We start from the raw sequence: 11849 nt of genomic DNA on the forward strand, positions 1-11849 counted from the left end.
CTAAAGAGCCGTTCAGAATTGTAGTCAATTTTGTTTAAAATTTTGATTTTGTTTCTCGAAATTGTGCTTGGGTGAGAAATACAATCGAAATTCAGTCTTTACGAGAGGAGAGAAGAAATATATACTGTGCACATAAAAAAAAAACAAAAAACCAGCTGGTTAAGATCGGAAGAGTTTCATTCCAAACATTTGTTTGTTTTAAAGCCAAGAAAAGCCATTGCAAACTAGTGTTTGAGACCTTCAAATATAAAATAGCTGGTTCACATGAGGCATACTTTGTTCTTCAGTGTATCTATAATAGATTTTTTATGAAGCCATTCAATCATTAAAAATCGAAGTATGGGGTGTGCGGGTGGGTCAAAACAATTTCAAAATTTGTTTAACGTTGACTATTTTTAACCTGCAACACCCCCCCCCCCCCTTAAAAATATCCCCTTGCCAATAACTTGCAACACAAACATCTCATAAACCCGAATCCTGTTTCAATTTGTCCACTGATAAAACTATATTTAGTTTCCACACTTCGGTGTCGTAAAAAATTTACCCCAGGCAAACACAAACACATTCTATAAAGATATGTTGGTCTCACAGACAACAGATCAAACATCTCTTTGTCACATCTCCTCCTTACGATCCGATATCGCACAATGCTCACAGTGCTGTGGATTTCTCACAGACAAACATCTACGGACTTCTCTGATAAACAGAAGTTAAAAGAGGGTTTATTTACTTAAGGAACCTTCCACACTCTGTGCTAATCTTTTTGCACTTACTGCAATGGAATTTATTATTTAAGCTAATCCTAGTTGATCCATAATCAAACAATGGAATTGTGTGTCCTTCGGAGGCAAAGCTGGAACATGCAGGGCAAACAGTAGCTGGTTGAGCCATACTTCTGTGGCTACCAAATTGGGGGGGGGGGTGTAGGCCCTACATGTATTCATTTTATTCCTTAAGTTATAATTGTATGAAGTAGCCTACTTTGTTGTACGCTTGGAGGCAGATTCAATAAGAGTGGGCACAGCTGTAGGCTAAATCAATTAATCCCCAAAATGTTGTTTTAAAAAAAAATGGGTTTTATTAAGGCCAAATAAAAAATTAAATAAAAATTAATGCCCCTGCCCGATTCCGTTTTAAAGGCCGTTCCTTTTTTGTCTCTTTTTTTTACAAAAAAAAATAGGGATACATTTTTAGATCTCATTTAAAAAAACAAAAACATAAATTTTGAGAAATAGCCCAGCCAGTAAGTTTTCTTACAAAAAAGGTGTCGGACGGCAGATACAAAATAAATAAAAAGGCGCTCCTCTTGACGCTAAATGTGTTTTAACATGTTTTAAGAAATGTAGTAGTGGTCACAGTGTTGGGACTTATTGTAATTTGATTCTTTTTGAGTCTTTCTTTGGCCACGAACAGTTCTTGTTGCATGAAAGAACTGCCTTGACTTCATCCAAGAAGGAGTTTTAAATCAGATCTGATCATCTTGCATAGCACTAATGGTCAACTATCTCATCAACTCACTTTTATTAGATCATTTACGTTCAACCATAAAGCTCTACGCTGGAAGTCTCATTGTTGAACTAATTTGATTCTAATTGTCTTTCTCTGGCCGCTAGCAATTCTTGTTTGTTGAGAACACAGTACTTGATTGGTACCATACACAATCAACAATAAGCAATGTTAGTGAATTATGATTAGACTGAAAAACGTTCATGCCAGTGAGTATTAACACAGACCTGATACATGTACTTCACAGAGGCAGCGAAGGCGATTGCCTCCATGCCCCCTGGTCATTGCCTTGGTGCCCTTAAATCGCTTCATTGGAAATTTACAATTTCCAACCGCCTTGGTGCCCCCACCCTTTGAAAAACGAAGCAAACAGGCCTGTGAACAATCTTCAGAAGAAATGTTTCAGTCTGAAATACAGTCAAAGTAGTCAAAATGGCAGAACAGCAATATTCAAAAAATCCACTATCCCCCACAGGAGTAGTCCTTTCTCTATGGTACTACATGTAGAATAAATTTGTTTACATGTAAATAAATTTGTTTACATGTAAATAAATTTGTTTACCCCTTGCTTTTTCCTTTTGCTTTCTGGCTCTTTGCTATTCATGAATTTCCACAAAGTTACCTGTTCATGTTTGTTGTGTTGTCATTTAGCCTTCGAGAAAGACTCTGCTAGGGTCCACAAAAAATCAGACCCATTTGAACTAATCTTTGCAGAATAAATTTCATAGCTATTGAGGTTTAAAAATATGAAAATATGAAACAAAGTTTCCAGAGATATCTTGTAGATTGAACGACAGAGGATTGGAATAAATTTACTTTTCCAATAAAAAAGCACAAAAGTTTGTTCCGGCTCAACTTGCCGCAAACCATAGTTCCAGAGAAACGGACCACAGATTAGACACTCACGTCAGTAAATGATAAACAGTCGTCCATCAATTTATAATTACACGATAATCTCAATCATACTCTAGACTGATAATGACATCAGAGAACAAATACTGACTGATTGTTAAATGGAAAGAACAAATAGGCCATGAGGATCATGGGCTAGCTCCTGGGCGACCGTTGCTAGGTGATTGTTAAGTGGGGGAAAGGGGGGGGGGGGGGGCACAGTGAACATTTGCAAATTCAATCTTTTTCTTCAAAGGAACATGACAGGTTTGGTTTTTGCTTACAAAACAGTTGCTGGCAGTGTAAGCACTGTTTGTAACTCACTGTACATCATGACAAGCCTGTATACAAGTTTGAAATTGATCAGCCATCTGGCATAAATGTCTGGGGTCTGGGTCACGAGAAAATAGTTGAAAAAAAACAAAAACAATTACACATTTTGCATGACATAGATTAAAAAAAAAAAAAAAAAAAAAAAAAAACTCTCTGAGAGATAAACCCCAAATAGGAAATTAATTTTGTTTATTTCTCATCATATAAAATGACATTTCAGATACAAATATTTCAAGGGATGTTTTCTACTATCATCATTAGACCGTGAAAGTTTAATGTAAGTTTAAGTTATTTTTACAAATGTGTCGGCCCTCCTTCATATTTTTTCAAATGGGCAGGACGTTGAACATGTTCTTTTTTTATTTGGCCTAAAGCTAATGTGTTGTTGGCAGAACCTATGAATTGTTTTTTTGTTGTCCGTTTGTGTTCAGATACTTTTAATGGTTGGTTCAGGTTGGTCTGAATAGAATCGAGGAGTATTTGTGAATTAATCAACTTATTGTTCGCTGTATTGCGTTCAGTCATTTGTTACATTGTTACCACTATGTTTAGTTCACAGCCAAGGGGGTTTCCCCTGTTATTACACATTCTGCAATTCTCTGAAGTATGGAGTAATTTTGTAAATATAGACTAATTAGGCCTTATTGGTATTTAAAGTTAACAAGATGTATTTTGATGTATTTTTATAACGAACTTTTGAACATGATTACGGCTGCAAATAAATGATCCAATTACTGTACCTAGCAGAATCTTATTCAAAAGCTAAATGCATAGAAAGATTCGGCCAGGGCCGGGTCGAAAGCGTCATGGCATTAACCTTTTTTTTTGCAAGCTAATTTGTCTCACTTTACCTTCTTAAGTGCACTCATATGCTTTTATGAAGTGGCTGTCGATAAAACATCTGCTGTACCATTTTTGTTTTTGTTTCAATGATGTTAGCAAAATTATTACAAAAACATTTTTTTTTTTTTTTTTTACATTAGTTGTAAACCTGTTCATGTTTGTTGTTGTTGTCATTAGGCCTGGTTGGTTGTTTGCAATCCGCTAATTCTATTTTCTCAATATTAATTACAGTGCTTGGTTCTTGTCACCGAGCAATTTGTTTTATGGCTATTACACGCGTGCTTTAGAATGTGTGAGCCCTATGAACAATAATGTCACTTTTTAACCCCTTCATGCACTTTATTCTTGCCATAAATTGATCATACGCTTAGCTTAATTCTAGTTGATGGGCACATTAAAATAGGACGCTGGCACGAAGCCAAGGTGTCTCAGCCTTTCAAACAAGCAATTCAATGTCGAAAGAAAAAGACCCTTAAAGCCAGCCCTGACAAGTAAACGTTGGATTTTTGTTGATAAATAAAAACAGTAGCCAAGAAAGGCAAAAGGTCTGATACTTCAAAGAGGAAACAAAGACGATTGCCTCCATGGCTTCTGGTCATTGCCTTGGTGCCCTTAAAAATGCTCCAGTAGAAATCTACAATTTTCTCATACACGTAGGGTGCCCTTTACTAGGGAGAAAATGCCTTGGTGCCCTTGCCCTTTTAAAAGCAAAGCATATGCGGCCTGAGGCAGAGATCTATATAACAAAAACTACGATGAGTTTGAATTTATGACAAGTGTTGCCCGAAATTTCCACACATTTGCTTTTTTCCTCTTATAAAAACTGCACTTCACAGAGCCCCACATATGTATTGTAAGCGAGTTTATAAATGAAACAGACAAATTACACTGAAAAAACATTTTGTTTTCTACAAAATTATTTTCTGAATCATGTTGGAAATTTTATCTTATTACAATTTTGAAGTTGCATGGACCACTCATTTGGGATGGCTTAACCACTCAACGCGCGTGACCGTTTCTTTGCAACCGGTAACCCACCGCTTCCAGCGTTACCATAGAAATGACGCTACTGTGTGACAACAATTCCTCTATCAACCCACCTCGATGTTGATCCAGCTTGCGATTAAAAGAACCCTGCCACTCTGTTGCCATCAAATATTTACTGTCAGAAGTTCAAAGTGTCGACTACCCATTAAAGATTGAACATTAACCCTAGTAACCAAAGCGATCGATACGGACTGGGTCGGTTTGACAAAGTGACAGCTTTTGTTATCTTTTTTATGGAAGTCATTACCAATTGGTTGGCTTTGGGGATGTATTGTTGGTGACTATTTTTACAAGACCTGGTGTGAATATCACAAGTCGGCCGCTAGCAGCTACTATAGTTACCCTGGCTTTGGAATTGGTGCCGCCCAAATATGTTCACAAAGACTTCATGATTTCTGGAGTTGGTCATTCTAGAAAAGTTTGCTCGGCCCCTCCAAAAGTAAACATTCGGGGATGTTGCTAGTGTGTGTAACTTAATATTTTGTTGTTAGTATTGACAGGCTAATGAGGAATATAAACACAAAATTTGTCTTTTTGACAGAAACAAAAGTGAAATAGAAAATAATTTTAAAAAGGAAGCGGACTTTAAAAAAAAGGATAAGGAAGGAGACGATTAACTGTTTTGTTTTTTGGGGCCTTTTTTATCTGTCTGTAATCTCTTAACTTGTTTGTATTGTTGGATTAAAATCAAGTATGTAACTCGACCTAACAGATTGTGTTAGTTTTTCCCAGACAAGCTTACCAAGCCAATCAGTATTAGTTGTTTTTTCATTAACTGTTTGGTATCAAATGACTCCCCTGGCATAATATCACGTTCCAGAAATCCAATCTATTTGGAAGGAATTTTGCTCCTGTTTGATGCAAAGGGAATTCAATTTGCAAGATGTCACGGTTCAATGCTCCATGGAACTTTGCCAAATACCATTCAGCCGAACAAGTAATTCTTATCAATCATCAAAACTGTTGAATGTTTTGATGTTTTACCTGTTTGATATCTAGACAATTTATGTTACCCCTTTCACATTGTGTTCCTATTTAAAGTCGGTCTGGTGGTAGATTTTCAAGATTACCCGTGGGTTTGAAAGCTTCCCCTACTCCAAAGCTATTCCCCGGGGTATGCGATTTGCTGGGGCAGACGTGGGTAAAGTGATCGCAGTGTGAACAGGCCGACTGTTATTCCCTGAGGGCAACCTCAGGGAATAGAGAAGTGTGAAACATGCTGAAGTCAGCTAATTCTTCCTCATGTTTAAATTCACAACTCTAGATGTGTTGCCTCTTCTTATTTCCACAGCTTTTGAAACAGTATTTGTAATTGAATATTGAAAAAAGAAAAGGTTCAGGATTCCAGGGTTCAATGTCTGGTCCTTTTATAATTATTCTGGAGTCAATAATTCTCCTTCCAGCAAGAGACTCTGGTTTTAAGTTTCTGTTTCCTTTGGCCTTTCTAAGGAAGGGATACCTTTGTTCCGGGATAAAGTTTCTCAAAAGAATTTTGTAATTGCATTGGTTTCTAAAGTGGGACGTGCAATACGTTGAAGAATTAATCAATCGCAGCTGTAGGTTAACTTCATGAAGAATGAGTCTTTTGTTTGTTTCATCCCAGTGTTCCCAGGAAATCCATCAAGCTTTTTAGTTTAGTTTAGAAAAGGCAGTTCACTGGAATGGTTTTCAAGGGTATCATAAAAGTTGAAATCTTTCAAGAATATGTGCAAGCCTGTGGAAACGTCTGTTTTGAATCATTACCATCCGAACTCTTCAAAATCCAACTGCATGGTTTTGTTCGATTACTGTTCTGAGGACCACGTTTATGCCATATTATGTTGGGATGCACCAAGTGACAAAACTGGTCTTTTACATCGGAGTTGCAAGAGAATAATAACAAGAAAAACGCCCTTGTTGCACAAATGTGTGTGCTTTCAGATGCCTAAAAAATATTAAAGCCTTTTAATATTTTGTAATATTTTAGTGAAAAATTACCTCTTTCTAAAAAAATAAAACCATTATTTCAGAGGGAGTTGTTTCTCACAATGTTTTATACTATCAACAGCTCTCCATTGCTAGTTACCAAGTCAGTTTTATGCTAACAGTTATTTTGAGTAATTGCCAATATTGTCAAGTGCCTGTAATAATAAATGCACTCGTTTGTCATGTATGTCTTCGTGTAGATTATAAAATATTAATGACTCTGATATAAAAAGTATGATAAATAAATTAGTAGTTAAAAGTCAAACAGAATGAGTTTATGAGAACGGACAAAGTCGTAGTGTTGTCATAAAGCCTAACGGTGCGTGGAGGCAATTGTTGATAAACTACGTGCATTGTTGGAGGGGGTGGACTGCACTGGCAACAAAGTACTTTCCAAAGTGACATACCCTTTTTTAGTGTATGTTTGGAACGAACCAATTTACAATTTTAGGGAGTCAATATTTTTTTTTATATGAATCATATTAGAGGAATTGATCACCGTTGATTGATTTTTAAGTAAACACATGTCAAGGTGAATGATTAATGAGCAAAATTGCATGTTTTAGCTTGTTGTAACCATGACAACATGTTTTTTTTTTTTGAAATGGTAATCTGATAAGAATTTGTATTTATAGACATTTGTTAAAATTTGTCATTTATCTTTGCAAGATAACCCTAGCTTATTCCTTTCAGAATCTTGTAGACAAATCAACTACACGAACTCGGCACTCGACATCTTCCGGTGCGGTTATTTTGACTTGCCAAACTTACATAAATACTACAACTATCGTATCAAAATGCTTGACTTTTAACAATTATTATTTTTATTTCATCAGGATGACTTCCTTGCAACAGATGATCTGTTCGTGGATTACTTCAATGCCTTCCTCCAGCTTCCCGTAAGAACCTTTGTATTTATTTCTTGTCCCTTCAATAGTTTAATATAGATACTAACATTTGTCTGATAAAATGAAAATACCCTCTCAAAGACTAGGAAAAATAACAAGCGTTTATCTTTAATACCCCCTCCCTGAAAAAGGAAAAAGAAAAAGAAAGAAGTTGAATTGATCTTACTGTCTGAAATGTCTTTTTATTTTTCCATACCTTCCCAAAACTCCTTGTATTTAACAAGGACAATGGAATGCCCTTAGTACAAAATGAAAATGTCCTCTCAAAGTAGGAAATAACAGGCCTTTGTCTTTCTGAACTCTCCCTCCCCTAAAAAACAAAAAGAAGAAGAAAGAAATTGAATTAGTCTAACTTTCTGAAATAATTTTGTGTTTATCTTCCCAGACCTTCCCCGAACCCCTTGTATTCAACAAGGAGAAGGGTGGTTTTGAGGTGGTTTCTTCAGCTAAGCAAGCCTTGAAGGAGAAGATTAAATCGTTGGTTCGCTCCCAGCAGAAACCAAATCCCATCTACAGCGCCACCAAGAAACTCATGAAGTCCAAACTCCCTCTTGGGGCCAAGCCTCAGAGTGGTCCGCAGTACACCGAAGAAGATTTCGATATCAAGACAAGTTTTACTGTCCAGGTACAATAAATAATAATTACAACATTTGTAGAGCACTACATTAAAGGTAATTACTATTGGTAATTACTCAAAATAATTATTAGCATAAAACCTTACTTGGTAACGAGTAATGGGGAGCGGTTGATAGTATAAAACATAGTGAAAAACGGCTCCCTCTGAAGTAACGTAGTTTTTGAGAAAGAAGTAACTTTCCACTAATTTGATTTCGAGACCTCAGAATTAGATTTGAGGTCTCGAAATCAAGCACCTGAAACCACACAACTTTGTGTGACAAGGGTGTTTTTTCTTTCATTATCATCCCAAAATTTTGACAACCAATTGAGCTCAAATTTTCACAGGTTTCTTATTTTATGCATATGCTGAGATACACCAAGTGGTCTTTGACAATTACTAATAGTGTCCAGTGTCTTTAAGCGCTACAAGTATATTAACCAAATTGACAAAACAGATTGAAGTAATGATTAAAGCGTCTAATGCTTGTTCCAAAGTGTTGGAGCTATGACCGAAAAAGCACGATAGCCATAGCGTGACATGGTGCGGGGTCCCGGGGAAAGCTGGAAATGAGTGATGGAAGTAGATGGGACTATAGTAAAAACAATGAGACGAGATCAAACTAAATGAGTTGTTTGTCAGAAATATAAGTAAGGAGAAACCATCCAAAACAAGTACAATTAGCTTTGAAAGAAAATGTGCCAATGTATTTTCAAATAACAACTTGACTTTTAACTCCTTTAACGCCTGCCATTTGACTTTAACGCCTGCCAAGCACCTGGATTAAGTTAGAATAAGGATCACGACACACACATAAAACCCTGCAGTCTACAGTACCACTTAACCTTTGTACAGTTTCACTGGATTCGCAAACACTATTGATTCACAACGCTAGGGTTGTTAAGACAACTTGGTCAATTCATGGTTGTTATGTGCCCTGACCTGCAGTGGTGTTCTGTTGATGCGTCATTCACCTGTTTTAGTTTTAAGGGCACTGGACACCTTTGGTAATTGTCAAAGACCAGTATTCTCACTTGGTGTATCCCAGACATATGCATAAAACAACTGTGAAATGTGGGCTCTCAATAGACCCTTCCCATGAAATAAGTAAATTGCACATAGCGCGTGCGCACTAACGTTTTGGTTGGCAAAATGAGAGAACATCGCACTGTTTTGTACACGGCTAATGGGTGTGTGACACAGACGCGATTGCGCGTCTGCTTAGTGCACAACTCTATGGCGTTTGCCAACCAACAGGGTCTGTACGGATGCGTGAATGTGATTAGTATATTTCATGGGAAGGGTCCATTGGTCATCTAATTTGCAAGAAAATAATGAAAGAAAAAACACCCGTTTTTAAAAATTGTGTGCTTTTCCAATTCTCTGCTCTGGGCCCAATTACAAAACGCTGGTCAGCAGACAATTCTGCTGAGCAAATTCTTTCGCTAAGCAAGAAGATAGTTGGGTATGTCATAGCAATGGTAATTGTACTGTATTTTGGCTGGTAACCTATTTTTGCAAAGCAAGAGTTCTCAGTGCTCAGCAAGTTTTTGTGCGTAAAGGCTTTATGAAACTGAGCCTAATAATCTCTTGCATCAGTTCCAGAGATGAAGTTCTGCTATAAGGTAAACTTTTCTTTCTTCTTTGTTGTTGCTTTCAGTGCTTAAACAAAGAGCAAGGAATACAATGGATCAAGGAGGAGAGATTACCAGCGTTCTTACAGAGTGATTCCTACTTGGAGTTTAGACTAGCAAAGCTAGTCTCTCAGGTAGAGGTAGGTAATACCCATTGTAGTATGTATCGAGTATACAGTGCTTATAATACACATCGGCTGTAAGGTAAACAAAAAAATCCTTTACCGCAATTATGGTGAGACTGATATCAAGTCTATTAGAGCAACATTCATATGGTTAGTAGATTGTTTCTAGCTTTCAGTTATTAGAAAGTATTTTGGTCAAAGAGCATGTTAGACCTCACCATTTTCTTTTGACCAGCAAACAAGTAGATAGTTTCAACCCAGTAGTTGGGTTCATTTTAAGTTTGAGCAATATGACGATGACTAGAGACTAGAACAAGGTAGTCGAAACATTGAGACCAATCAAGAACTCACTCCGCGGTAGTGAAGTTTATAACGAGAATTCCCCTCAATCCATTAAAGCTAAAGTAGTAGTCCCAGCCGATTTTCTACCATCCGCCCAAGTAGAAGTTAATGACCAGGACAGTTCTGAGAAGTCTCCCGAATTCCGAAAATTGACTCCACGGTAGTAGAAAATAAAAAAGCAATACAAGCTCTCAAAAGAGCATAATCTACTTGGCAAGTAGATGCACACATGGTGTTACTGCAAACCAAATATTTATAGAGCAATATTTATTTTCTTGTTCAGATTGCGGCCAAAGACAGCGACGTTCCTCTCCGAGCATACATTGATCCTTCCTTTAAACCGTTCGCCATCGAGAAACCACCAGTTGTCGAACCACCCCACGTTGATGAACAAGGCATCGCCATGCGAGATATGTTCGTGTGTATGGGAGACGCTCATACTACCCAGGCCAAGGAATGGTTCAGCGATGTCAAAATGAAAACTGGAACGTCCACAACAAATTCAGTCCGGACACGGACAACTGATGGTTTTGGCGGGTCACGCCCGCCAAGTGGGCGACCTTTGAGCTCTGCCGGTGGACGACCAATGAGCTCAACGAGTGTCAGACCTATGAGCTCCATGAGTGGTCGACCTCTTAGCTCTTCCATGAGTGTCTGGGATCAGGCGACGGCAGATAGCGGAATCGGAAGCCCATGGCGACAGGACTCGTTTAGTAATTCAAACTTTGACCCGACGAGTTTTGAGGACATTCCAAACAGCGACAGAATGTTTCATAGTCCACCGAGGTTACGCTCTCCGCCAGTATGGAGACCGCCGATTGGCGAAGATGTTTGTGTCGTTGCTGCGAGTGCCGGAAGGAGCTACGGGGGACCAGTTCATGTGGATCCAGTGGGAGATAAACAAAAAGTTGTGGTGGAGGAACCTTTGACTGACGACGAGCAAGAAGAAAAGATGAGCATGGAAAGTGGGTTTGACGCTGAGAGCCAACAGTTTAACAACAGCGGGGATGAAAACGAGGAAGAAGATTTGCCTGATCTGCAACCGCAGACGATCAAAGTCTCCAATGTGGAAGACATGGCCACTGTCGTCGTATCGTTTGCAATGAAATCAGCCATTACCGTGGCAACAGATTATTCCCAAGATGAAATTAACTCCTATATTGATCAGAATATCTTACAGTCGCTCGATGTCAGGAGTGTAGATCTGACAGAAGATGCTTTAGATTTGATCGAAATCACGCAACCCACCGATCAAAAGAGACCCTCTATACTGAAAAACAGTTTAGACGTTGCCGAGGACTTGCGATCAAACAGTCGCATCTCCATGGCAACGACTGCCCAAGATGGCGGAGAAGAAGATTCCTTATTCGACAGCGACAATGAAAATGATACCAATGAGCAGATTGATCCGTTCTTCTCCAAGCCGAGGTTTAGTTTTGACTTCAGTAACAAGAGAGGGACAGATGCCTTCAAGAGGTTTTTGTGGGGTACAGCAGGAGAGAAGATATGGAACTTGTGGCTGGATGTGGACCGGGGGCAGATGATTGAAGACAATGAGGTTCAGTTGCAGTAAGTATTTCTCTTGCTCGTCTTCTTCTTAGAATTTTCTGAATGTATTTAATCAAAAATGGCTAAAACT

At 38.2% G+C, this 11849-nt stretch overlaps 1 protein-coding gene across 2 annotated transcripts in view; it reads left to right on the forward strand.

Annotated features, from left to right (window-relative positions):
* Positions 1–11849, forward strand: part of LOC139952325 (regulator of G-protein signaling 22-like) — a 29045-nt gene that overhangs the window by 3517 nt on the left and 13679 nt on the right. For both annotated transcript variants that reach the window (XM_071951427.1, XM_071951428.1), the window contains exons 4-7: positions 7422–7484; positions 7879–8118; positions 9770–9883; positions 10494–11779. In XM_071951427.1, coding sequence (XP_071807528.1) covers positions 7422–7484; positions 7879–8118; positions 9770–9883; positions 10494–11779 — 1703 coding nt within the window. The remainder of the gene's footprint in view (positions 1–7421; positions 7485–7878; positions 8119–9769; positions 9884–10493; positions 11780–11849) is intronic.

The sequence above is a fragment of the Asterias amurensis genome, chromosome 20 (assembly GCF_032118995.1).
Source record: "Asterias amurensis chromosome 20, ASM3211899v1".
Taxonomy (NCBI): domain Eukaryota; kingdom Metazoa; phylum Echinodermata; class Asteroidea; order Forcipulatida; family Asteriidae; genus Asterias; species Asterias amurensis.